The 25447-nt window shown below is 37.3% G+C and overlaps 1 protein-coding gene across 1 annotated transcript in view; it reads left to right on the top strand.

Annotated features, from left to right (window-relative positions):
• Positions 1-439: 439 nt before the first annotated feature.
• The window catches only part of LOC135470177 (zinc finger SWIM domain-containing protein 5-like), a 43303-nt gene continuing 18295 nt past the window's right edge, over positions 440-25447 (top strand). Inside the window, exons 1-2 of the mRNA XM_064748973.1 lie at positions 440-720; positions 23838-23928. Coding sequence (XP_064605043.1) covers positions 603-720; positions 23838-23928 — 209 coding nt within the window. The 5' untranslated portion in view covers positions 440-602. The remainder of the gene's footprint in view (positions 721-23837; positions 23929-25447) is intronic.

The following is a 25447-nucleotide window of genomic DNA, read 5'->3' on the forward strand; positions in this document are numbered from 1 at the left end:
AGACAACAAATGCCCCAATAGTTCTCTAAACGAGCACACCTTAAACATTCATTTTGGCTCGAGGGAAGAATATTTTCCTTCTTCTGCAACTCAACAGGACCTGTATGTGGATGTAAAAAAGCAATGAATGAAATTTATGTAGCCTGTTTGCAGGGCACAGGTGACCTTTCATTCAGCTGAAGGGATATCCCAAAGGGAATCCCCAGGCTCGGCAACATGAATATTCCAAATATTTGGTTACTGAGCATGCGCACTTGTTTATTGGGCTTTCAGTGCGCATGCGTGTTAAAGGTCCCCTGGTGGTGTGAATCAGAAGCATTTCTCGTATTATGCGAGTTAGACGAGGCCTGATGGCGACCGCTAAGCGGCTGTGTAGCTCTAATTCTAGAGCTTCAGGGAACGTAAGTCTTGCAGGATCTTCGGAAAAGGAGAAGAAAAGTGTTGTATATGGTAGTCCAGATTCATTACTAGACATCTGTGCCAAAGTTGTGGCGGAAAATATACCATTTCAGCAAGTGGAACAAAGGTTCGATCGGATTCCCGAACCAGTTCAGGGACGGATTGTGTATTGGTCTTTCCCTCGAAATGAGGACGATATTTGTATGTACTCGTCTTTCACGAACTTCAACACCAAAGAAGGTGCTGAGACCCAAAAACTACCTTTTCACCAAGGAGTTAAGCTGCTGGAAAACTCCGCAGTACACGATGTCCTCCAAATCGGTATGTATAAATTTATAGCCTTGGTATTTTTCTATCACCGGAGAGAATGCGGTGTTTACGGTATGTGGCCGGGCAGCACGGCCCCGACTGACTGCAGTCGCCTGGGCCGTCGCTCACTGAACTCCCAACCGTACTGTTGTAAGCCTGTGACCTACAGACTCAGACGAGCTTGTCAGACTTCCCACTTCTTTATAGACTAGTGTAACTAACGACGAAGGCAGACCCTGGTACAGTTGTTCTTCATACATGAAACTTGGCGAGTGTGCACTCTGTATTCGGATTATTAACCAGTCAGCCAACTAGCTATCGGTCCTGAACATGGCGTTGGGGTGTAGGGTGTTTTTGTGTATTGAACTGAGGGAGGGACACGTCAAAGGACAGTGAGAAAGGCTTGTTTAACCCATGGCTTACATTGTGTGCATGTGAAGCTCTCTTTTCTGAAGTCAAATCAAATTTACACTGGTGTAAGCTTCAACCTGGCTGCTTTGTCCCTGCCGTTTGTGAATATTTAACCAGAGTTCACAAGTAAAATAGATGAGTAAGGTGGTAGGGAAATATAACCAGGAAAGGGATTTGCTGTCTGTCAAGAGCTATGTTGAGTTGTGAACTTCTGCACCTTTGAAAAGAAAAATTAAACTCTTAAAATACAGGAAGGTATGCATAACAGTTATAATATTTTACTGCTCATGAATTTAAACATTTACCTGTGTTAAGACAAAAAGGGAAACATTGCTCAGTTGTAAAGCAGTATCGTTAACACAACTGTTGGTTGCTGATTAGCATATCATCTTTGTCTGTTTTACATTTCATACAGCGTTGAAACAGGGAAATAACGACCTTATTATTGTTAGCTATATGGTAGTGTAGTGTGGACTGTTGACTTACGGAAGGACTGTTACATCCTGCTGAGCTGTACTTCTGATAGGGTTGTTCGTTTGTGGTGTTGAACATTGTTTCACAGCAGAAGGTTGTGTGCCCCAGATGAGCTATGTTGTAAATCAATATTAGAGGCTATAAATCTTTAGGGATCATTGCAAATGTGAGGGTTTCTCCTTCCTGTCTACAATCCCAAGCAGCTACCATGTACTTATGGACCCATTGTTGATAGTCAGTTCTGCTTAGACTCGAAACTGGAACTGAAAACTTTGCAGAGTGAGGAGCAGTCTTGTTTAGTTTCAAAGCTCTTGGCACCAATTTGGTGAGACCTTTACACATTCTTTACACATGGGTGCACTGTTAAGAAGCACATTATGTTGCCCCTGAATGCTGGTGAATAACTAAAGAGCAACAGCAAATAAGGGTGTTACTAAGAGTAGGTGCAGCCATCCCAAGTGGTTTAATCTTTCCCTGTTGTTGTTGCCTTTGTTAGGGGGTTTTCAGATCGACGAAGCATTTTAATATTTACTATCCGATAACACTGACCTAGCTGAGTCTAAGGATTAAGTGGGCTAGAAGGAAACTGGTCAACAGTCTAGCTGTACATGTATATGTAATGTAGGTTGGTTGTTGATTAATGCACTATGTATTAGGTGCTCACAGTTGTTAGATTGGAAGGGGGTGTGGCCAGCGGTGGGTGTGGCTTTTGACTTTCAGCATTGTGTATCAGTGGCTCTCTGTTCTGTTAACTGATACTAAATTAACTTTAAAGGATCACCTTGGCTACAGTACATGTCTTTTAGGTCTGAAACATTGAGTAATATACCAGCTGTTTTCTCTTAAATCCACCTCATTGTTCATGTCAAACTTGCCCTCTGCATGCCTTGTCAACAGGAGGGTAGCCCCTATAGGGTAGAAGTAAGTAAATTACAGAGTGGCTTTGTGTCAAATTATAACATTCACCATGTATGGAAGCAACAGCAGGGTACAGGATTAAACTTGGGGTTGGTCAGGCTCAGTGCTAGGTTGCTTTGGTGCATGTATATTTATCCCTTAATAGTCTATAGGAAAGCCTCATGATTATTATGAGGAGTATGGTTGGTAGCTTGGTTAAGTGCCTTTGTCCTCTGTAACTTGGGTAACTGCCCTATTCTGGCTGAACAAACCTAGTTATCTAACAATAAACCTTTTAATATCAAGGAACTAAACTATTACTTAAATGGAGCTTTGTGCATTATTTTTTTCACATTCCTTGAGTCAAGGCAACATAAATTTGACAGCATAGCAATACTCTATATCCAGTGTAGCTCACCTTCTCACCTCCACCCACCATCCTTCAGAATCATAGGACATTGTGCAATTTTTAGGTCACAAGAAACTTGTGTTCAATACCATTCTCAAACAAGAAATTTTCTAGATACCACTGTTTTCATGCATATACAATTCGCCATGCCAATGCAAGCAGGGAGTCCTTTCAGTGCAATATATTTAAGTGGTTGTTGATATCTTTTTTCTGGTAATTTCACATTTCAGAGTGCTGATTTTTTATTCCACTACATGTACATGTATGTCCATTCTTACTGTTGACACCACATATCATATGGCAATGTGTTTGAGGAACTTCCTTTTCTTGTACTTTCTGGGATAGTTAAATGTACTATATATCTCTAAGGATCTTGAAAAATGACTGGTTCTGTGGCACAGGCTCTAACTGTCAAATATGAAGTTTTCATTATGATGTAAATATCTGATTCACATTTAGGAGATATTATTTTTTGTAAGCTTCATAACTGAATTGTTTGATTGAATGGTGTAATAAGTGTGAAATAAATTCAAGGCCCCATTATTTTGTGTATCATATTTATTATTGATTTTATACCAATTCAGGCTGAAGAGCTCTCTTTCTCATTCCTGTTTTCTGGGTTCTCCTCTAGACTACATGGCCATTACTCTAGAATTACATTTACTGTGACTTGACATCTGTCAGCAATTACCAATAGTATATGCTGGACTGCTGGTAATTCCCTACAGTTTTGATTTTCTGGTTGCCCCATCTTTGGCAGGGCTCTTTTACCACCCCCTTCTCCTCCCCAACAACTTCTTGTGTTCTGTACGCGTAGAACTCATTGTTGTGCATTATTTTGGCCTAATGTTGATAAGTTGTGGGCAGAAACTACAAACACATGTAAATACTGCTTGAAAACTTTCGTGAAAAGAAATCCGCACTAAGCAAAACATTATCTCAATACCACTCGGGACATATACTGCCTTCTTTACTATCGACTGTGAACAGTACTTCAGTACTTGAATGTCATTTACCCACCGTCCATCCACAATTGTGTGAAAACCAACCACCAAAAGTGTCTGAATACCAGTCATCAACAGAATCTGAATACCAATCACCAAGAGAATCGGAATACCTATCCCCCATGGGGACTGAATTACAGAATACCAAATACCTGCCACATAAATATATGGATACCAAAATACCCCATAGTATATGGATAAAATACCACAAGACTGTATGTATGGATACCAAATAACCACAGTATATGAATACTGAATACCCATTTTGCCAGAATACCAATCACCAACTGTGCCTGGATACCAAATACTCACCATGTATGAATACACCAACAGTGGCTGTCTGGATATCAAAGACCAATGGTGTGTGAAGAATACCAAACACCTACAATGTCTGAATACAAAACGCTGACTGTTACTTTGTCAGAATACGGTTTATGAACAGTTTCTCAAAGTTTCTGAATGCCAAATACCGATGTCTGATACCAAATGTTCACAGTGTCTTAAAAATAGCCACCAACAATATTTTATTTCCAATTTATATCCACGGTGCCTGAACACCAAATACCCATGGTGTCCTAATATTGATCAGCCACGGTGTCTGAATATCGATCAGGCACAGTGTCTGCATATGATCATCCCCACTGTTTGAATACATGTAACAGTCACCAACAGCGTCTGAATGCAGTTGTCCTCAATATCTGGATACAATTGCCCTCATTGCCTAAATACATTCACCAGCCGTGTCTGAGTGCATTCACCCACAGTGTCTGAATACCAGTCACCCACGTTTTCTGAATACTATAGGCACAGTGACCAAATACAGTCAACCCCAGTGAGACATGTACATGTATCAATCACCAACAGTGCCAAATGCCAACTACCTAAACCGCCTGAATACATGTATGGACTAGACAGTTTCCTGAATACAATAAAGTCAAACACCTGCATTGTCTGAAGACCCAGTGTACACAGCCTCAACACCAGTGCACAGTATTAAGCTGCAATAGTCTATTTTCTGTTTTAATCAGAACATTTTTTTTCTGAATAATTCTTTTGTGTGCCTGCTCAATTTGTTTCACAAGAAAGAGTGCAAATAAATCTCGTAAAATATATTTCGATGCTGAAACTTACCACTTTTCTAGTATGATATCATCCTACTTTTGGAACTTTTCTAGTATGATATCATCCTACTTTTGGAACACACTTAGGTCAACAGAACTGAAAGAATCAAGCAGAGCAACTTTGTCAAGGATGAGACTTTAGGTCTTATACTCTAAATATATTGTGTGTTTGTCAATTTACACACGTTCTTTTTTTGTTTTTATATGTTATGATGGATCTCGACCATCTTGAAAAATGATTTTCGTATCCTGTGGGTAGATGTACATTATTTCCTGTTTCTGATTAGGGGTAACTTTATTCTTAAAGGTCATGAATTTTAATAGCTCATGTAGATAAATATATATATGTGTATAGTTTTTTTTTTTCCTGTGAAATTTCAATACAAACAGTTCAGGCTAAAGTGTTTTCACAGGAAGTCTATCATGGGAAAATCAGTGGTTTTATTTTACAAAGATCAAGGTATGCATGTTTGAATACTAATCAGCAGTGTTTCAAAAATTGAAAAACAAAAGTTTCTTCTCATTATTTTAGTAAAGATACATGTGGCATACATGCTTTTCTTGTTGTTCAGCTCATCTTTGAATTAAGATATAAAATTGATTTACATGCCTGTGGAAAATTTAATTAAATATCTTATTCTGGAGTTTCTGTCTATTATTCTCCTAATGATGTCTTCATTTTATACAGGTTTGGTGATTTAAATGTTACAGGATCACAGTGTTATGATATGGATCAGTTTATGAAGATCATCAGGAGATTGCCTGCATGGTTGATATTTTTTGGCTGAACATCATCTTTTTCTCACTTATCATAGGTTTTGACAGTAAAAATGTTTATATTTTTTCACCATAATTAATTCAAAGATAATTTGGAAATGTCAAATTCAAAGACATTTAAGAGTTATATTCAGAATTTTTGCTGTTACATACGCATGTACATGTATCAAAAAAAACCTTTCTTCCGTAAATTGCATTGGTTTGTATTTCAATATGTGTATGATGTTTGATCCTGCAATTTTGTAAAACTAAGACATTTAAATATTATGAATCCAAGTTCAGCAAAATTAATTTTATAAACTTCTTACTTGTATAAATATATGTATTTTCTTCAGAAAACTGCACAAAATCCATTTTCATGATGGAATGGTCAATTTATGCAAGATCCTTCGATTTTAGGAAAGACTTAATTTAGGTTCATGCACACACTCACCCATAGGCAAGTAAAACTGAATGCCTGAAGTTTATTCTGTAAAGCAAGAGGTGCTCCACTTGAACAGTTCCATTCCAGTCATTTCCTATTCAGCTCAGTGGCTGCATACATCTGTACTGCAGTCCTGTACATGTTTATTTAATGAGCTTAAGCATTTCACTGGCTCTTTGGATGTGATTAATATTCTGTCGAACCTTAGTGTACAGTAACATGTTCATATAACTTCATTCAGTGTTCGAAATACATGTTTTGAGTTTAATAGAATAGAGAAAGTAGACAAATATTGTTTGCATAAAATAAGGATAATATATGCAACCCCAAACAAATGCTGGATACCGCACCACTTTTGTCAAAATACCACATAAGTATATTTTTTTCATTACTGGCTAGAAGCCTTGTATTTGGTATGTGCATGAATATGAAACTGGTGTACATTTAGGTAAAGTTTATGGGTAGTTAATGATGGCAGGGGTGGCTGTGGAGACCTTTCTATTAAGTTTACAAAATGATAACATTCTCCCAAATACACTTTCACAAGATGAGGGCTGAACAAAGAAAATTTGTCATCTGCATGAGCTGGCTAAATATTTATGGAAAATGTGTTAATTGCAGTATCATACATGTGTATGCACAGTAATGTGTCACTTGTATGGTCTAATTAGAATATAATGCATATGCTATTAGCCAACTGCATGCATAGGGCGTGCACAAAGTAGATATCTATATGTGAGGCAGATAAAGTGGTCATGTGGTACACAGTAGGATTTCCTTGCAGCTGGGTTATCCTTGTTATATGGCCTTGACCTTCTGATGGACTGAACCAGAGGTGTGTTGATAGCAGACAGTAGAAATAGTATTGTTAGTGTATAAGGTATTCTGGTCACCAGAGTCAGGGTGCATACCCTGAAGGCTGGTACAGTGTAAAGGATTAGGTAGTGGTGCGTATCTTCAGTAAGCCCTCAGTAACTCAGTAACTTGCACTGGTGGTCTTATAGTGGATAAAATAAAATGTATGTGGCTCTGATACAAAGCCTGTGTTTTTCATGACGTTGTGTGAAATTAGATACAAACCTGTTTATATGTAAACCTGTACAGGTGTCACATACCCTATTGGTGGCATAAGATGTGGTTTGGAGAACTTATAATTTATATATTAAGAACAGGGTTATCTGATACACATTGTTTTTGTTTAGAAATAGATTTTGGAAAAAAACACTACATGAGAATATTTAAAAATCTTGAAATAATGTATTTATACAATTTAGTTATTATAAGTTACATGTACCTTCCCCCCCCCCCCCCCCCAAAAAAAAAACAAAAAAAAAACAAAAAAACCCTAGACCCTTGTACATGTAAAGTGAATGCTTCATATTTTGGAAATGATTTCTGAATTGTACTGTCAGTGAGCTTAAATGTATTGTAGATTAATAATTATCACACATGTATCTTTGATGGTATTCTGAGAAACGAATTCTCTTTGGCATGGTTTGTGGAACATTATTGCCATATGTGAACCAAGGAGACCTCTAACACAGTGGATAGTACTAAATGCAAATTCAGCTCTAGATAATTTGGCTGCAGCTTGTCAGGTACAAAAGAGGTTTGTCAGGTACATGTACCTGGTGAAATATGGTGGTTTACTCCTGACACTGTGGTTCGTCATTCAAAGGTGGTCAACAGGCTGTTGTACATATTCATATGGCCGTGCATGACATTTTGTGATCACAAATTACAAAATTGCAAATGTTGTATTGTACATTTGCTCAGAACGGTGTTGAAATGTTAAGGTGAACATGTGCATATTAAGATTATATCCATAATTTCATTTTGAATGTCTTACTTCAATGCTGATATGTTAGACTAAGTGGTGTGACAATGATAAATGATCCACCATTCCTTTTGCTCTCAAAATGATTATTTGCTTTCACTTAAAAGAAGTAATAAATATGACTGATATGACCTTCCAGCTTCAGCCCACCATCTGTGCCCCATAGAGGGGGGAAAAAAGAATGGAAACTACAAACACATGTGTTTTATTGATTATCTTGTTTGAACTCACCAAAGGTGTGTGACTTCGTAGCTGAGAAGTTATTGATTGCCAATCTACATCCATACTATGCATTGGAGCAAATCAATTTTTATATTTTGTAAAATATTAATATTAATGAATTGAATAAATCAATGTTTTATATCTAATCTCCAAGCTGGGTAATGTTGAAGTCTGATGTTAGCACATGTTTATGTATGGGTTCAGGATCCTTTACAGCCTATCGTCCTGTCATATCTCTTTGTGACCTCTAAGTAACGTATAAATTCAAGACCTTGCCCTTATCTGTATGCAGGCATGATGCAGCATCTAAAAGCAAGGAATACCTTTCTTTGTTTCTAGAGCTTAATATCATGCACAACACAATAGCCCACAGCATTACATGTATATTACATGTGTATAATCCTTGTACACCAACAACTTCTATCCTTTAATGAGCAGGAAAAAGGATGAACTTGAATTGTTTTTGGAAGATTAGGGAAAGTACAGTAGTGTTCAGATGTCCAGCTTACAGTGTACAATCCTAACTTGCATGTATATGCACAAGTAGCCTTACATGTTCATACATTCATGTAGTAGCATGTGGATGTTAAGATGCACAAGGGCCTTTTCTTGAAAACATGTGGCTGTTTAAGATACCGAAAAGGCAATATATTATGGACAGTGCAATATATAACATAATAATAGGGCATCCTTAGAATACTGTGAGTCAAGCTGTGCTTTCAACCTTTGACCCAATTACCTACTGACTTGTTTCTGAGCTGGTCAGGCTAGATGTATACATACATATTTGTGTATGTTGCTGGTATGCTGTAAACTGTGTACGTAGGTACATGTCATATAGGCCCAGTGGCCTGTTAGCTGATGTGCATGTTAGCTGATGTGCATGTAATGTCAGCTGTAAATTTTGAAACTAGCATACATAGATAGAATTTGAGAAATATTAATATCAATAATATCAGGATAGGCATTCATGGCTGGCCTACTCTCTCTATGACAAACCATTCAGATCTATCGATTTCAGATTCTGTTCAACAAGGAAAATGTCTTTATAAAAGTGCAGTTACAAATTTCCATTGGTTGAAGTGGAGGCGAACCATAATTAGTCATTGAATTTGCTGAAATTTACGCCATATTTACGTTCTCAGTTCGTTCACAGTAACTTTACAACAACAACAACTTGTTACAGCTTATAATGGTTTAGTCGTTTCCATTGGTTTCCATTTTGCAGTATATTAATTAGCCATCTGTATCTGATTTGTGAGCTCTCTCTGCAGAGTTAGTAGATCAGGCTGAGAAGAGCCCCTTCCTGGCCTACTTTCTATCTTTTTGTTGTTCAGAAACCCTGAGAATATTGTCAACCAGTCCTGATCAAACATTTTATCTTTTGAACAGTATACATACATTTTCTAACCTATAAATCCCATTGCTGTTCTCTTGTTGTGACAGCAAAGTGATATAATTGAAAAGTAGTTTATCTCCACATTGCTAGGTATGATTTGTACACATTTATGTCGTATGAATTGAGAAAGTGATTATCAGAATTATACTTCTCAGTACTATGCTTAGTTGATGTTGTGTTGTAATGAATTTGGTACAGATTTGACCAGAATTCCTTTTCATAAACTGAATTGTCTTGGAAGTTAGCCAGTCTGCATTACTCCTTTTGTTAAGCTTTATGCTTGTATAATATTACAGAAAGTTCAACAAAGAATTGTTTTTGTTACAATACTGGAAGCATCATGTACATGTACAGTTTGCATTTAGCTATTATACACAAGTAACTTAAATGCAAACCCTTTTTTTATAAAATCAGGGCTTTATTCAGCTAGATTTTTTAGGTTTGTTACTGTCTTTGACACACCAAAAGGATGAAAATTTATGTACACCTCTCTTTAGGGCAAAAACAGCTTGCAAGGTAGAGTGGAACCCTTTATATTGTGGAAATTGTTATGCCCTAGGGCTGTACATCTGTTTCAGACCCACTTCTATCCTGGGAAAGAGAAGTGGGTGTGGTGAGTAGGAGGAGCAGACGAGACTGTTAGTTTGTCCTGGATACACTGAAGTTGTCATTGTTCATTACTGATTATGGCAGTTTATGTGACTTGTGGGCTACCTGGAAACTTAGGGCCTCTAATAATGGATTTACTTGTCCAACACTCAAATTGTATAGGTTGGTTACTTGTTACTCATTTAGTCTCTTTGAGGCCTACACTGGTGACTGAATCTTAGCGCATTAAGTTGTCGTGGATTACAATAGCTCTTGGGCCGCCCTTCTCCCATGGCGGCCATATTTCCGAAGGATCCTAGGCCTCAAAGAGATTTGCTGTTGTGTGATAGAAAAACATAATTAGAAGGCAATTTTTACTGGCAGTAGGCTTATCAGAGAGACCGGCAGAAATGGAATTCAGCGGCAAATCTGTCAGAAATTGTCCATGCTAATGAAGAAGAATGGGTGTCCTGAGGCTAGCAGGAAATTCAGCCTGGGTACACGGAGCTCTAGTGACAGCTCTGGTATAAAACTTCCCCCTCTCTCTGGATTACTGCAGTTGAACCTCCATTCGCTTTCTGATTTGCCCTGCCTAGGCAGCCTTTCCAAGTGCCTTGCAGGCCACTGGCTTAGCTGCTTGAAATTGACATGCCTCAGGAGAGGGAGAAATGAGTGCAAGTTTTCAAGTTCCATGACCCTGTCAAAGAGATGGCCACTCCCCCCACAGATAGAGATTCATGCAAATGTAATTATAATGCTTGGTCATTGTAGAAAAACAATGGAGATTGATCTTACAAAAGAGTAGTGTCCCACTGCTAGACTGCGCTGTATTTATCACTATTTACAATAGTGATACCTTTATTGAATATTTATGTCCAGTAAGTGAACAAAGAGAAAAGTAAATGTCGATTTGTGCTGATGAGAATTGATTGACTAATTGACTGACGGAAATGGTGACACAGTATTATTCCATGTAATACATTGTAACTGTCAGTGTTTTCCAGATGTCTGATACAAACTTGATTGAAGTGTTTGGGCATATGTACATGTAAACCTGGAGAGAAATGATATGCAGCAAGGATCTAGCCAGAGGAGTTCAGAAAACATGCACCAAATGTACATTGCTTTTTTTTTCTTTCTCAAGAACTAAAAGAGTCATTGTCGAACCTTCTTGCACAAAGAAAATATACTTTGCATTTTATCTATGATAACTGAAACTGAATTTTTGGCACATCTGGGATTAGCATTTAGGACGCAGATGGAAGACCACCAAGATATGCATACATGTACATGTAGTCAGAAGCTGAAGCAACATGAATATTAGTAATTATAAACAGAGAGTTAAAGCTGCAAACCAGCAGCAGTTTTCCTGTTGTCCCATGTCATTTGATACTTTATTAGGATTGCAGCATTCTCTGCACTATACAACAGAACAAAGAGACTTCCTGCATCCAATCCATCATTGGCCCTATTGATCAGCCGGTCTAACTAAACACGGACAAATGTCCCCTGTTAGGAGACGGATAGCCATGATAATGGTGCACAGCCTGATGACACCTTAGGAGGTCTACTGAGAGATGGATCAAGCTCTATCACTATACTTTCAGCATTGACCTTTTCTCAGCACCCACAGAAAAATATTAGGGTTAGTTTTGAAAACATATTAAGTAACTGTTGCGAACTTTAGTCAAGCAATCACTCAAACAGTGGAAGGTTTTGTAAACCTTTGCATGTCAAGCTGCAAATTTGATTACAATTTATGAATGGAAATACTCTTTGTTTGCTGAAAAATTCCTCAGACAATACTAAGGTAAAAATGCAACAAATATATCTGCATTGTGAATCATGCTATACTTTACCAATCTTCAAGTATATGTATTGAACATGTCCAGTGTCACTGCTTTCATTGTTGATGGGGACTTTGGTGACAGTAAACGTTAAATGCTGCTTGTGCGTGTTGGTTTTGTTGCACAGTCTTAGGTTTGTTGAAGACCACTTAGCTTCCACCAATGTGGAATATTCCTTGGGAAAGTTTCACATTAACTTAAGGCTGGTAATTAGCTGTGGGCATTCCACTTTCCTTTCACCCTTAAAATTGAACCCAGTTGCATAATTGGAAAACGTATGGCAGTAAACATTAATGAAATAAATATTCACCAACTAACAAGATCAAAATTCAAATTTTTTTTCATGTACATGAGTGCTATGAAGTCATTAATTTTTTGGAGATGGAATATTATGTACTTATTATAAAAGCTAAAAGGAAACTGCGTATGTAACATTTGATAATGCAACCAATGCGGTTTTCTGTGAGTTCAAGTCCAGCTCATGCTGGCTTCCTCTGCGGCCGTAAGTGGGAAGGTCTGCCAGCAACCAGCGGATGGTCGTGGGTTTCACCCGGGCTCTGCCCGGTTGCCTCCCACCATAATGCTGGCCGCCGTCGTATAAGTGAAATATTCTTGAGTACGGCGTAAAACACCAATCAAATATGTAAATAAATAAATTTGATAATGCATATCAAGAAGTTCTACTCGTTACACATTTGTACTATTTTTGCCGGTATAAGGGAAGGTACTACATGTATATCTTTTGTATAATGTCATCTTTGTAAGCTAGTATGTTGTCTTCTAAGTTCGTAAGTTGCATGAAAATAAACCCTTTTCACGTCATTACTGTCGATAAATACAACAATGAAGACATCACTCTAGTAGCTGTGAGAACCTGTACAGGTAATTAATAATGTTAATTGTCTAATTGATAATTAGAAGCACTGAGAAATGAGAGAGTGAAGATTATGGTAATCTCTACTCGTATCAGTTGTCTTTGTGCTATTTTTTCCCCGTCTGCTGTCATCTGACATAAAAACGCCATCTTTTTTTGCAGTGGTTATCAAGACTAACTATGCCTTGTTCTTCATTGTCTTACATGAAGTTTTTTTTTTCCACTCACAGTATCTAAATCACTGTCACATTCCTTCCTTCTCTGTTGTTGTATGTGCATGTACTGATACTTCCATATGTCTGCATTTATAGGAAATGTACAGGTACCACATGTACATAGATGGTGATGTCTTGAAGAGATAAATTTGAACAGGATCTTTCATATTGGCAGGTTCCATATGAATTTGGGCCCTTGTCTCATTGTATACCATGCCAAGACTGAAGAATTAAGGCATGAAAAAGGCTTTTTTTGATGCATCAGTTTAGATCCTTTCTGTTATTCATATTTATGTACCTTGAATGACACTCATTATGTCATAGTATTTATGCCTTGCATACAGTTACAATGCACAACTCTAGAGAAGTTAATTATTTCTCAAAATACATGCAGCAGAAATTACATGTGTTTCTCATAAATTAATAAATGTGTTTTTCACTTTTTGCCTTGTTATGCCTGTGCAGCTGTAATCCTAGCTGTCTAATTTCCCTGGAGCTTGAGCTTGTGCACTGGGATGAACGCAATCTAATATATGGCGATGTTGTTTTTTCTGGCTGTCAATTGTGAACTCTAAAAGAGATGAAACATAGCCCTTTGTGTTCATGGTTTTGCATAATGGACACTTTTCAATCTGTTTATCCAACTTTTAACTTTTTGTTCCATGATATATATATTGTCATGTACTAGTAGGTTAATATTGAACTTAAAAATCATAATACAATTTCTGAATTGCTTGATTGCTCTTAGCAATGTTTTGAATTGTTTAACAATTTAGCCTAGTGGTACTCAGTGGAAGCGGTTGATAAGCAAAATAATTATAATAGTTAGCTTCGGCTCTAGATTTAAAGTGTTTTTGATATCATAAACATCTTTTCAAATTTCATTTGTCATTTTTTCAGAACTGGGAATATTTAATGTTAACAGTAATATTTCTGCTCCTCGCATGTAAACATGCATCAAATTCAGTGTGTTCATATATGTGGACATGATACATGTATGTAATTTTGGCCACTTACTGCCTCTGATTTTGCTGTACTACATGTACCTGTAGCTTTAAGCTATTTCCCGGGTACCTGGTAAAGGGTAATGACTTAAACCAGGCACTTTGGTTTCTGTCGGAAGAAGAAAATTCCTGTGCCGCAATGAAATATGTAAATTCATGTACAGGTGTATTTGTTCATCAGTACTTAGTCATTACTTTTTCACCTTATTGATCATGTTTAGGTGAATGGACTGAGTGTGCATAACAATATTGTATTTTTCTAAGATGAGGGCTTATAAAATTTAGGTTATTGAGCAATAATTGATTTCTTTTGACCTATACCCTGTGTTTCACGAAACACAGGGTATCGGTCTACAGGGTTTGACTTTATAGACTAGAGCATGGCTTATGCTGTAGATATTAGCTAGTGGCTTGATATACTCCTCTACATCAGTAACATGGTTATTTTCTTTCACATGCTTGACTGCTTCGTCTGCGTATACCCTGCCAAGAATAGTGTATCTTTTATGATAGGAGACACAGATCAAGTGATGACCCCCCCCCCCCCCCCCCCCGCAAAATGGCCTTGTTTTCTTTTTATAGTAGAGCAGCTTCTCTTGACTTGTATTTCAGCTACTTCTTTTGAGTTGAAACAAAAATTGTTACACTGTGGTTTACAGTGAACCCCTGTACTTGAGATGTAATAAAGAAATATAGTTGTAGTCTTAGAATTTGAAACATTAAAAGAGTACACTGTTTGCATTATCTACATAAATGTACATAGGGCTAACAGGCAAAATTAACCAGACCTTCAGATACATGTATATCTGTTGTTATTATCACAATATTCACATGGAAAACAAGAACTGGGATGTAATGAAGTCCTCCTAGCTGTGCATGTATTAATGGTGTGAGTCTTTAATGACCCCAGCTATTGTTGTCTTTGTTTAACTCCATATTCCTGTGAATAGCACATGTAAATATGTGAATAAGACCTTGGTTTAGTTACATTTTTATGTGTATTTATCATTTAAGATGACCGAAGTCCATCATAAAACTCTGGATAAATCTACCCCTATTACTGATTAGATTTACTGTACATGTAGATTACATGAGAAATGAAGACATAAGGTGTGCGTTTTTCCGAAAAAGTGAGTTTGGCTTCGTATTGGAGTACCTTTTCTCATTTGTGTTGATCATCCTTGAATTAAAATTTTAGATTTTTTTTGTATTGATCAAATCTACATGCAAGTTTTACAACAGATAAAATCAATAAAGATTTTGCATACACATTTATCTGGATTTAGATACAGTTTCATGCAAATTTAGCCTTTTCTCATTTAAAGCCATAGCTGAGCAGTGATTATGTATAGTGGTCTAGAACTTCAAAACAAACAACCATTGCATACTTTTAATACTTAAAAGAGGCCAAATTTTAGGTGAAATATTACAGTGATTTATACTTTGTTCAACATTCAATGCAATGGTTTATTTTAATGGTACAAATTGTAGATATATGATGTATAAAATTTTATACTTTCAAATCAGCAGTTTGCAAGTTTCATGTAATGTTGAAGATTTCATAAGATCCTCACAAGCACTTAGACTGTGGGAAAATACATGTTGGTGCATGTACGTATTAGCTGGAATGTATACTGTATCTATCACAATGACAAAAACATAAATATCGTAACTATTTTCCATGAAATTTAGTGTAGTAGGAAATAAGAAAAGTTTTGTCAATGAAAGCCAAAGGGTCTTTGTCAGGGTGATGGAAGAGAAATTCAGAGGAAAGTGTATACAGGATGCATTGAGGTAAAAGCCAGCCAGGTTAATAGATGGTACATGTAGATATAGCAAGTGACAAGATCTAGTAAAGCTTGTGCTCCAGTGAGATCCCAGCAAGCTGCTGATGGTCACAAAATATTTCACGTTATCGCCAGAGTATGCAGAGCAAAATGAAACAGCTCTTCCCTGCAGCATTGTTCACTGTGTGAATTTTTAAGCTTAAAACATGTCAGTCATGTAGACAAGCTTTTAAAGTATCGGGCTCTCAGCAGTTTTTGGTGTACATTGTTTTCTTGTTCAAAACTATGTGCTTTGAAGTGATATAGACTTTGACAGACTTTGATAAAAAATGCCTGCTTGAAAATGAAGGAGCTACAAGTAATTGTTTGTAGGTAAAATAGTTCAGAGTAAACACCAGAATCCTTCATACATAAATGGCAAAGTTGAATTTCAACATGTTGCAAACACTGTACATTTAGGTATAGTTATACTACAAATCTGTTCACAGAATGGGAGTCAAGTGTCAGTCAGGTTGGAGGGGGGGTGGGGGTGGATTTGAAATGAAGCATTTAGGATAAGACAGTCACTTTTAATAGGGAAATGTTTATATTTGTATGACCTGGAGCATTCAGCATTTGAGAAGGTTAGACATTTTCACCTACAGTGTAAACACAGTTCTCTTGTGATCACACAGTTTACACCACCCAGTTTATGGGGCACCTAGTGCATGCCGGAGGGTTGGTAAGATTAATAAGGTAGATACATGTATGTATCCTGTCAGTTGTGCAGTGATTGAATTATTCAGTATAATCAAGACTTTAATTCATGTGTATGTTAATATTGCAAAATACATGTACATGGACAACATATATTAATCTTGTTTTACTTCAGTGAATAAAGATGTAGATTTATGTAGTTTATAGAACTACATATAAATGTCTATACATCCATTCCTTATCCTTGCAAGGATTGTCCACAATGAAAATGCTAAGTAGGAGATGGAAATGTTATAATTTATTTATTCTGGGTGAGATTATGACTTCCTGTCTTGTGATGTGAATCAAAGATTTATGGAAAACATAAATGTGTATAAATTATTATGAATGTTTACAAAGGTGATAAAAAACATATTATTTAGACAAATTAAAAGGTGTAATACTGTTATCTTTAGTTATTGTGAGCATCAACTGTGAGAAAGTAAAATACAACCCCCTGCGCATTAAAAAAAAAACAAAAAACGCGGAGTAGGAATGATCAAACTGCAAAATTGTGTTTGCTCATCCTTTTTTCTAACTGAGGTTTATTGACTGATGTAATAAAATTTTGGGGACAAGTTTCAGGGAATATGGTAGTTTCCAGTTCGAACTCATGTGACCTGTCGAAAATGTTAGGTAACTATTACAGGATCACATTTACTGTTACGTGGGCAGCTGAAAAAAAAATTTGCCAAAAAAAAGTTCACAGGTCACATGATACACGAGGACTTTCAAAGAAAAAAGAGTTTGAAATCAAAACTGCCCTATTAAAGTCTTTTACAGCGTACATTTCCTGCAGTTCAAAGTAATCTGAAAATATGTGCATAAGATTATTGAATTCTGTGATTCAGTGTTGGTAAATTGGAGGGGGCATTGTAGAAGAGTGAAAGGTTTCTCTTAAACCCTTGGGGGCAGTTGGTGCAGGATGCACAAAGCCAGAGAGGCTGTTGACCATTGTCAAAGGGCAACCATTAAGCACCTAGCTGTTGTTGTTCTAGGAGTGGCCAGATGACTGAATTAGACCGTTAACTAGCTGCCCTAACAGAGCAGTGGATGACCACAGCAGGGGTATTGTAACCAAGGTGTGGCCAAAGGTGACCCACTCTTCTACACCCATATTCAACTCAAAGAGCCTGTATGGAAAGGGTAGTTTTACAATCATTATGGGCTTCTAATGACCCTTCTATTGTGAAGCTCAAAGTCGAGTGTAATTCAGGTTTAACTTGGTCAAGGAGCCAGGCCTATATTTGCCATTGCTTCAGTCCAGACATTAACAACAGAATGTTTAACCATGCATTGGGTTGTAATCACTTCCTCTCCTGGTGCTGGGCCTTACACAGTATGTCTAGGTGTTCATCTCTGACTGTTTGAAAAGCTCAACAATTTTTTTTTATTTCACCCTCATTTTATTGAGGCAGGATGCAAACTGGTGCTTTGATAAATTCTGCTTGGTGTCATTTTTCCATTGACCCACACTCAATTTTTTTTTTGCACTGCCTGGCCATGCTTTACTGACATCTCATATTCTGAAATGTTGTCAGTGCACATGTGAATAGTCAGATTAGGCATCAGCAGTCCAATTTCTGTACCTCTTCAGATTCTATGTTATATTGCTACCATGGATCTCTGTAATGTTACTCGCATCTGAAATCCTTCTAGTAGTCATGCCTCTTTACAGTGCAGTCTGAGAAGGTTAATCTTACTTGATAGAACGTCTTCTGTTATAATATTTGCTGTCTCATACCCATTTTTAATCCATATTCTCAGCTGAAATCTACAGAATAGTGGAAAAATTTAACATAGACTAAAGCATGTGCAATAGGCTTCATTTATTGGTTGAGAAAAGTCCAGGCTATCACTGTCTGGGAATTTCAGACATGCATGTATGTCTGTTACATTTGGACGCTTTGTTATTTTTTTTTTTTAAAAAAAAACGTATGTAAAAACGTTTTCTTCTCAATAGCACATACAAGTCCAGAGGCAGATAATATTTCCAGAATTCTCCCTTCAGCTGTCTTGGAACACAAGATGCCTGATGTACCTGTGACATTTGGACAGGGCCTGTCTTATTGATGGGGATTTCAGCTTTTACATAATATCTTTGAAGATACCCGAATGTCGGAAGTTCCCTGACTTTAGCCTGGACCTTTCCTCAGTCTTTAACTCAGTTATACTGTATGTCCATCAGTAATATATAACCGTGTTATAAATATAACCATCTTTAATCTCTAAATCCCAAACCCCAAGCCCTGTTTTTACACATCTCTAGTGTCTATCCCTGTTATATATCCTTGTCGTACTGTTTGCTGTAATATGCCGTTCCTTTATCATCTGTTCATACCTCCCCCTGCATACATACACATGTGTAGTGGTGTTTTCTGACTTGCCTATGGCTATGGCACTGTTTTGATCGTAAACCAACCTTGATGTCCTGTGTAACAACTGTCTCATTGGCAGAGAAACAAATCGAAAACCAGAACAGCTAACGGCTATGCTTTTCACTAACCAGTAAAGACAGTGTAATCCAACCATGTGCAACAGAGAAAGATTGGGAAGTTGGGTGTAGTGTAATCAGGCAGGATGCTATCAGGTCGTCTATATGCAGCGTCATGCAGCTCTTTGGCAGCTTGTCTAGACAAATCAATGTGAGACTCAGCTGCGTTGGCTCCTCCAGGATTAGAACTCGCAGACAAGCCTGTATCAGGTATACACAGTGCTCAGACCAGATTACAGCCTCTGTAATAAGATTCAGGTTCCCAGCAGCTAAGAACAGATCATTGATGTTGGAATCTTATTCTATAAATAACAAATTGTAGATAGAATCCTGCTGTACATGTTCATGTACTTTGAACAGTTGGATATGGTAACACCTGAAAGTAAATGTGATTTGGCATATACAGTGTATATACATGTGAACACTGGTACATGTTGACCCTAGTTACATGTATACATGTGTTTAATCTAGAGTTGATGTTATAAAGCTACATGTTCACAGTTTCAAGTGCAAAACTATGCAAACTTGGATAAATTGAAATGCTAGTATTTTAGAAAGGAGGGGGTTAAAAATAATGAGCAGCATTGACAAACCTGTTGATATACATGTGTGCCCCAATGGTCTGGGTGGTTTGTTTTTGTTCTGCAAAGCTCTGAGAAATCTAAAAAAAAAATGGTGGTATAGCCGCAAGTTTCAATCATACATATTAAATCAGCCCTTTAGATGTTTTTTGAGAAATTGAAAATATGAATATTGCCTGAGGAAAATCCTTCTATCCTGCTCTTTTTGAGATGTTTGAAATGCAATTGCTCTGATTTTGACTGTCAAGGTGGTCAGCATTTGATTTCAAGCTAGCTTTGACGGGACATCTCTTCATCCTAAAGGATAACGGCCCTGATGCCAGCAATGCTAACTGTCGTATAATCGTACCTGTTTTTGTAGTTGTTGTTGGTTATATTTTCACATGCTTGCCGCCTCTTTATAGGACCTGAAAATGCTTGTACAAACTTTTGACATGAATTATGCCATAGTACTCATAAAAATGTTTGACAGATGTTTAACTGTTAGTTTTATTGTAAAGATCTAAGAATATTTATTTTGAGGATTGGCTAATATTTGGTGATATATAATTTAGTATTGTGATCTGATCAATGTGGAAGAAGTTTAATTGTGATTATTCATTTGAACAGAATTTTACGATTGTCCTTCCCTTCAAAAAAACACAAAAATTGACCTACCTACCCTCTTTTGTTATGAAGGGCTTGTAACATCAAACAAACAATATTTTAATTTTGGCCAGATGTATCATCATAAAACTTGCATGGAAAAGTTTCCAGGAAATTTCCCACTCTCGGTGATGAGCAAGTTACCTGTACCTCTGATTATTGTAAAGTTATGTTCAGATTTTAGTGTTACAAATAGTCTCTCTAGAAATCAAGATGACATGACTTTAGAATACTCCCAAATTCTTAAATCAAATTGCATTTGCACTCTCAGAAAAATTGTAAAATGAATTGCCATGTAAAGTACTGTACTTGTACTTCTAAAAGGAAGTATCAGCATAATGCAATAACATTGACACCTGAATAAGTTTGGAATGTAACATAGTTCTTGATGTTTCAGTATTTTGTCTTCATTCTTTTTGAAGTTTTATGCTGATGATAAGTTTTCAATTTGCTCCATGTCATTATCTACCTGAACTTATAATTATGTACAGGTATCCTTGGCTAAGGTTACGTACATGTACATAAGCCTGTAGCACATGTATATGTAGACACCAGCTCCTAATGGTGTCTATGTTTATGTGCTCAAGGGAAGCCAGAATTCCTCAAATTCTTCACATTAAGAGCATAACTGACGCATATTACCGGACAAATTGAACAGTTGGTGGCTTTTTAGCGCATTCGATCTCAACCGTGCGTAGCTGGGACGGTGCAGCCAGCTGATGAATGGCGAAGTGTAGGCAAGTTTGTCTCTGATCATCTCCTGGAATGTTTTCTGTTTGATAGTTGACTGCTTAACAAACAAAAATGTATGGCAACTTGCGAGCACACAGTGTTAGAATACCAAGGGCACGCGCTGATACATGTTGAGGCCCTAGGACTCGTCTCCCTCTTATTCCCCAGCTCCACATTCACTGCTGTGGTGGCAGGGATATGTTAACATGCATGCCAAAGATGCTTTGTTTTCCATATTGCTGCCAAATCTGGAGCAAACAAAACAGTGAGATGCAGGGTAGACCTGTAAACATAAAGATACATGTTCCCTTGATATACCTCACACAGCAATGCCCACACTTGCTGCTGTTGCTCTGCAGACAAAGGCACTTGCAGGTGGCAACATAGTAGCAAAATCATCCATATAGGTGTGCTTGTACATGTATCTCCAGAAGGGCTTGAAACAGTGCTTGTGCTTGTACATGCACATGTGCTAACCATTTGCAGTCTGTGGAATTTGAATAAAAATTTCTAAATATTTATGCTTACATGGACTGTTTGCCACTATAAAGAATGATATCAAAACGCTGTTTTGTACCTTATGATTACATATATACATGTACATGTAGATCAGTTTTGTTAAATTGTGTTGATGCTAAAGTAATGAGAATATATGTTTACATACAGGAGCATTGTACCTCCACACATAAATGACACATTTTTGAACAGCAAATAAGAGTGATAAAAGGAGAGAAAAAAAACAAAGTAAAATATGTTTGGACTTTAAAACTAGTTTTCTTTGTAACCTATAAGCCTACATGCCCAGTGCATTTGACTAGATTTCTTCTTTGGTGCTTAAATTGCTTTAAATATAGAACATTTCACATTTGAACACTCCAGTGGGTCTTTCTTTCTTTCTTTTAATTGCTAGCTATTGATCTATATAATCACGACTGTGTTGGTGTGATATTAAAGTTTTTTTCCCTCTCTTTTATCTTTCTTTACGTATTGTAGAAGCTGAAAAATGGTGAAAATAGAAAAAGAAAAAAAAAAGGCTACAGAACATATGTATCTGCCCACAGCATAGTTGGGTAAATATAAAGAAGCATTCACACTGCATACGTACATGTATTACAGATGGATATTTGTCCTGTTGTCCTCCCATACACAGGAGCATGTCTATAATAACGATCAGTATTAATGAGGGCTTCTGACAAAAGCTGGCTTGGCACAACCATGTGGCCTGGGGATGAGACAGTAAAGGGACTTCAGCCAAGCTCTGCAGACACATGTACCAGATAGAGCTAGGGAAACCTGCAGGGAGGACTACTGGGGTGTGTAATGGGGACTGGGGATGACAAACGACCCTGACAGAGTTGGGGAGGGGAGACTCAGTGTACAGCAAACCCTTGACTGACAACACCTCTGCCTCCATAGACAGGCAGAACAGGACATAGCTTCCATGGTGGTTTGGCTTAGGCGGCTGGAGGAAGGACATGAACACTGCTAAGCACTGTCCCTCCCTCTTCCTCCCATTCCTCTCACCCTCCCACTGTTTTCCTACCCTCTCAGGCTCCATATACAGTTTTATGGCATTGTCAGATTGATTTCCTGCACAGCTGATGTTGTTCATGTCAAATGAGGCTGTCTCTCTTGTACATGTACTTGTACCCCCTCCCTGTCAGCTCTCCAGGTTATGTGAAATAGTTTGTTCATTGGGATCCTCCTACTCCCTTTATCATAGTCTTTATATTCCTGGCTACTATTGCATCTTTGTGTCTCTGTATCCCTCTAACCTCACATACATTTACATGTAGCTTGGACCATTGTCTTTCATATGCTCATTTGGACATACCAGATGGGCTCTAGGCAGCACATAATACATGTGCATGTACCTGGGACTGATATGGCTGTTTCAATAACTTTTTTCGTAGATAAACAATCCAATTTAGAATTCAGCTTTTGATATTTTTTTGTGCTTGTAATCTTACCAATTAACTCTTTCGAGGTTATCAAAAGTGACTTCATGACTTGATTCAAGCCATGTGACTGCTGCAGTTTTTGGAACCATGTGAAGATGATAGTGCTTAATAGGCTGTTCATACATTACATGTATGTCAGGTTATCCAACAAACTCTGTGAATGAGAGTTTCCTAGTTTTCCCATTGGCCATGAAAAGCCCAAAGTACACTTTAAAATAATATTCAGCCATTATGATAAGGAATCATTTAAAATGTGTGAAGTAAAAATGTACATGTGTGTATATAGTATGTTGCCCACCTTATTTGGGTCTAGCAGACCTCTTGCTGTTGCAAAAGGTGTGAGGAGCTTGATGATGTAGAATGTACAGGTATTAAAAATCTATATAAATTTGTGAGAATATTTATGTACATGTATGTGTTGAGCATTGCTGGTTCATGTCATACTACAGTACATGTACATTTATTTTCATCTAATGTGTTAGGCCCACAAGTAATGTACATGTATGACAGAGCTTTATAGAGTTCAGTGAAATGTACATGTACTGTAAAACATGACAGCCAGCAATGTGAAATTGACAAGTAATTCTTGAGTTCATTGTTTAATGTCATTCTGATAAAATAAGTAAAGACAGCCACTCCACTGTGAAGTTGTTAGCACCAGTATTAACCAATTCCAATTTTTTGATTTTAGGTTTCCACCTTAGCGGAACAGTCACTGAACCAGCCAATCCACTATATTCCGAACCCGAAAGAGACTATAAGGTGTCAATCAGTTTTGATAGGTGAGTCAACTTAGCGTCATACATGTTACATCTGATTTAGTTAGATTTAAGGCATTCTTGAAGAGAGTCCCGACTCTTGAGGTAGCTTTGAAGCTAACAGCTGAGCTTGAAGTCAAAATTAATCAAGTTCATTTTGTGAATCTGAACCAGTCATAATTATTGATGTGCTGTGCCAAATTATGTGACCTACATTCCTATCTTGCAGTCCTCAGCAATGTGTACAATTACAACGTATTTGTATGGTACTACTTTCTCTCTGGTCGTATATGGGAATGTCTGTCAGCAACCTGGAGATGGTCATGAGTTTCCCCCCTTGCTCTGCTTGGTTTCTTACCACCATAATGCCATTGTATAAGTGAAATATTCTTGAGTACGGCATAAAACCCCAATCAAATAAAGTCTTGGCCCTACTATTGTTCTACTTTAGCTGAATACACGTGCGTATTTTGGTGTTTCACATAATGCTGGCCACTGATCGTATAAATGAAATACTCGAGAGATCAGAAACTCCAGTCAAATAAATAAATAAATTCTACTCTAGAATATTTCACATACATGAGGATGGTCAGCCATATAGGTGAAGTACACCACTGCCCTTCATCAGGCTCCTGGCAATCCACCAAATTTAAATTTTCAATTGAACTATTGTAGCAAGATATTGTTTCAAGTCTTAACATTGGTCATGGGTTAGTGTTAAAGATGAAAGCTATAGTTGACTTAGCCAGCAAGATAATCCCCATGTATGTGCAATGACATGTATGCATACATACATATACATGTATACATGACAACATAAGAAACCAAACAATAGATTATAGTGTATTTTCTTGATTTGTATGTTGGTTGCATATGCTTGAGAAGGCACAGTTGTGTATCTTCATCCTTGTATTTCACCGTCATGGTAACTGTTGTGGTCTGCTTTCTGATGTTATCACCATCGTCTGTTGTGTAGTATTATACAGTCTTCATTTTAACAGATCTGCAATCCACTCTGCATCTTACAGCTGGAGAAGACACGGGGTAAAAGCTAAAAAAGTTGAGCAGAAAGAAACTACAGCTATACAAGTGTTATTTTTGCTTACGCCTATTAGACTAAGAATGGGTTCATATCTTAAATGCATATACCAACATTATGCATACACTTTGCGTACAAATATGTCATGCCCCATTGACCTAGTTTTTTGTATGTGTTTTTTGTAATGAAGTGACTGGCAACATAGTAAATGTAGTTTATATTTAGATCAGCTATTCCTGCTCTACATTGTTGCAGACATGTTGATCTTTCACTAGATAAATAGTTTACTCTCTTCTGAATCTGGTATTCATTTTGCTGATTTTCTCTCCTTTCCAGACAACAGTAGTATGTAGGCCTATATACTTTTCCTGAGTGATCTTTTTGTATATGTAGTTGGCTCATGAATACAATTTCCCGAGGAGCTGCTGTCTCTTTCGTCAACATTTCAGCTCATATAAGCCAGACCTTTGTCACTACATACCCCACATGCCTCAATATTCTATT

The sequence above is a fragment of the Liolophura sinensis genome, chromosome 7, assembly GCF_032854445.1.
Source record: "Liolophura sinensis isolate JHLJ2023 chromosome 7, CUHK_Ljap_v2, whole genome shotgun sequence".
Taxonomy (NCBI): domain Eukaryota; kingdom Metazoa; phylum Mollusca; class Polyplacophora; order Chitonida; family Chitonidae; genus Liolophura; species Liolophura sinensis.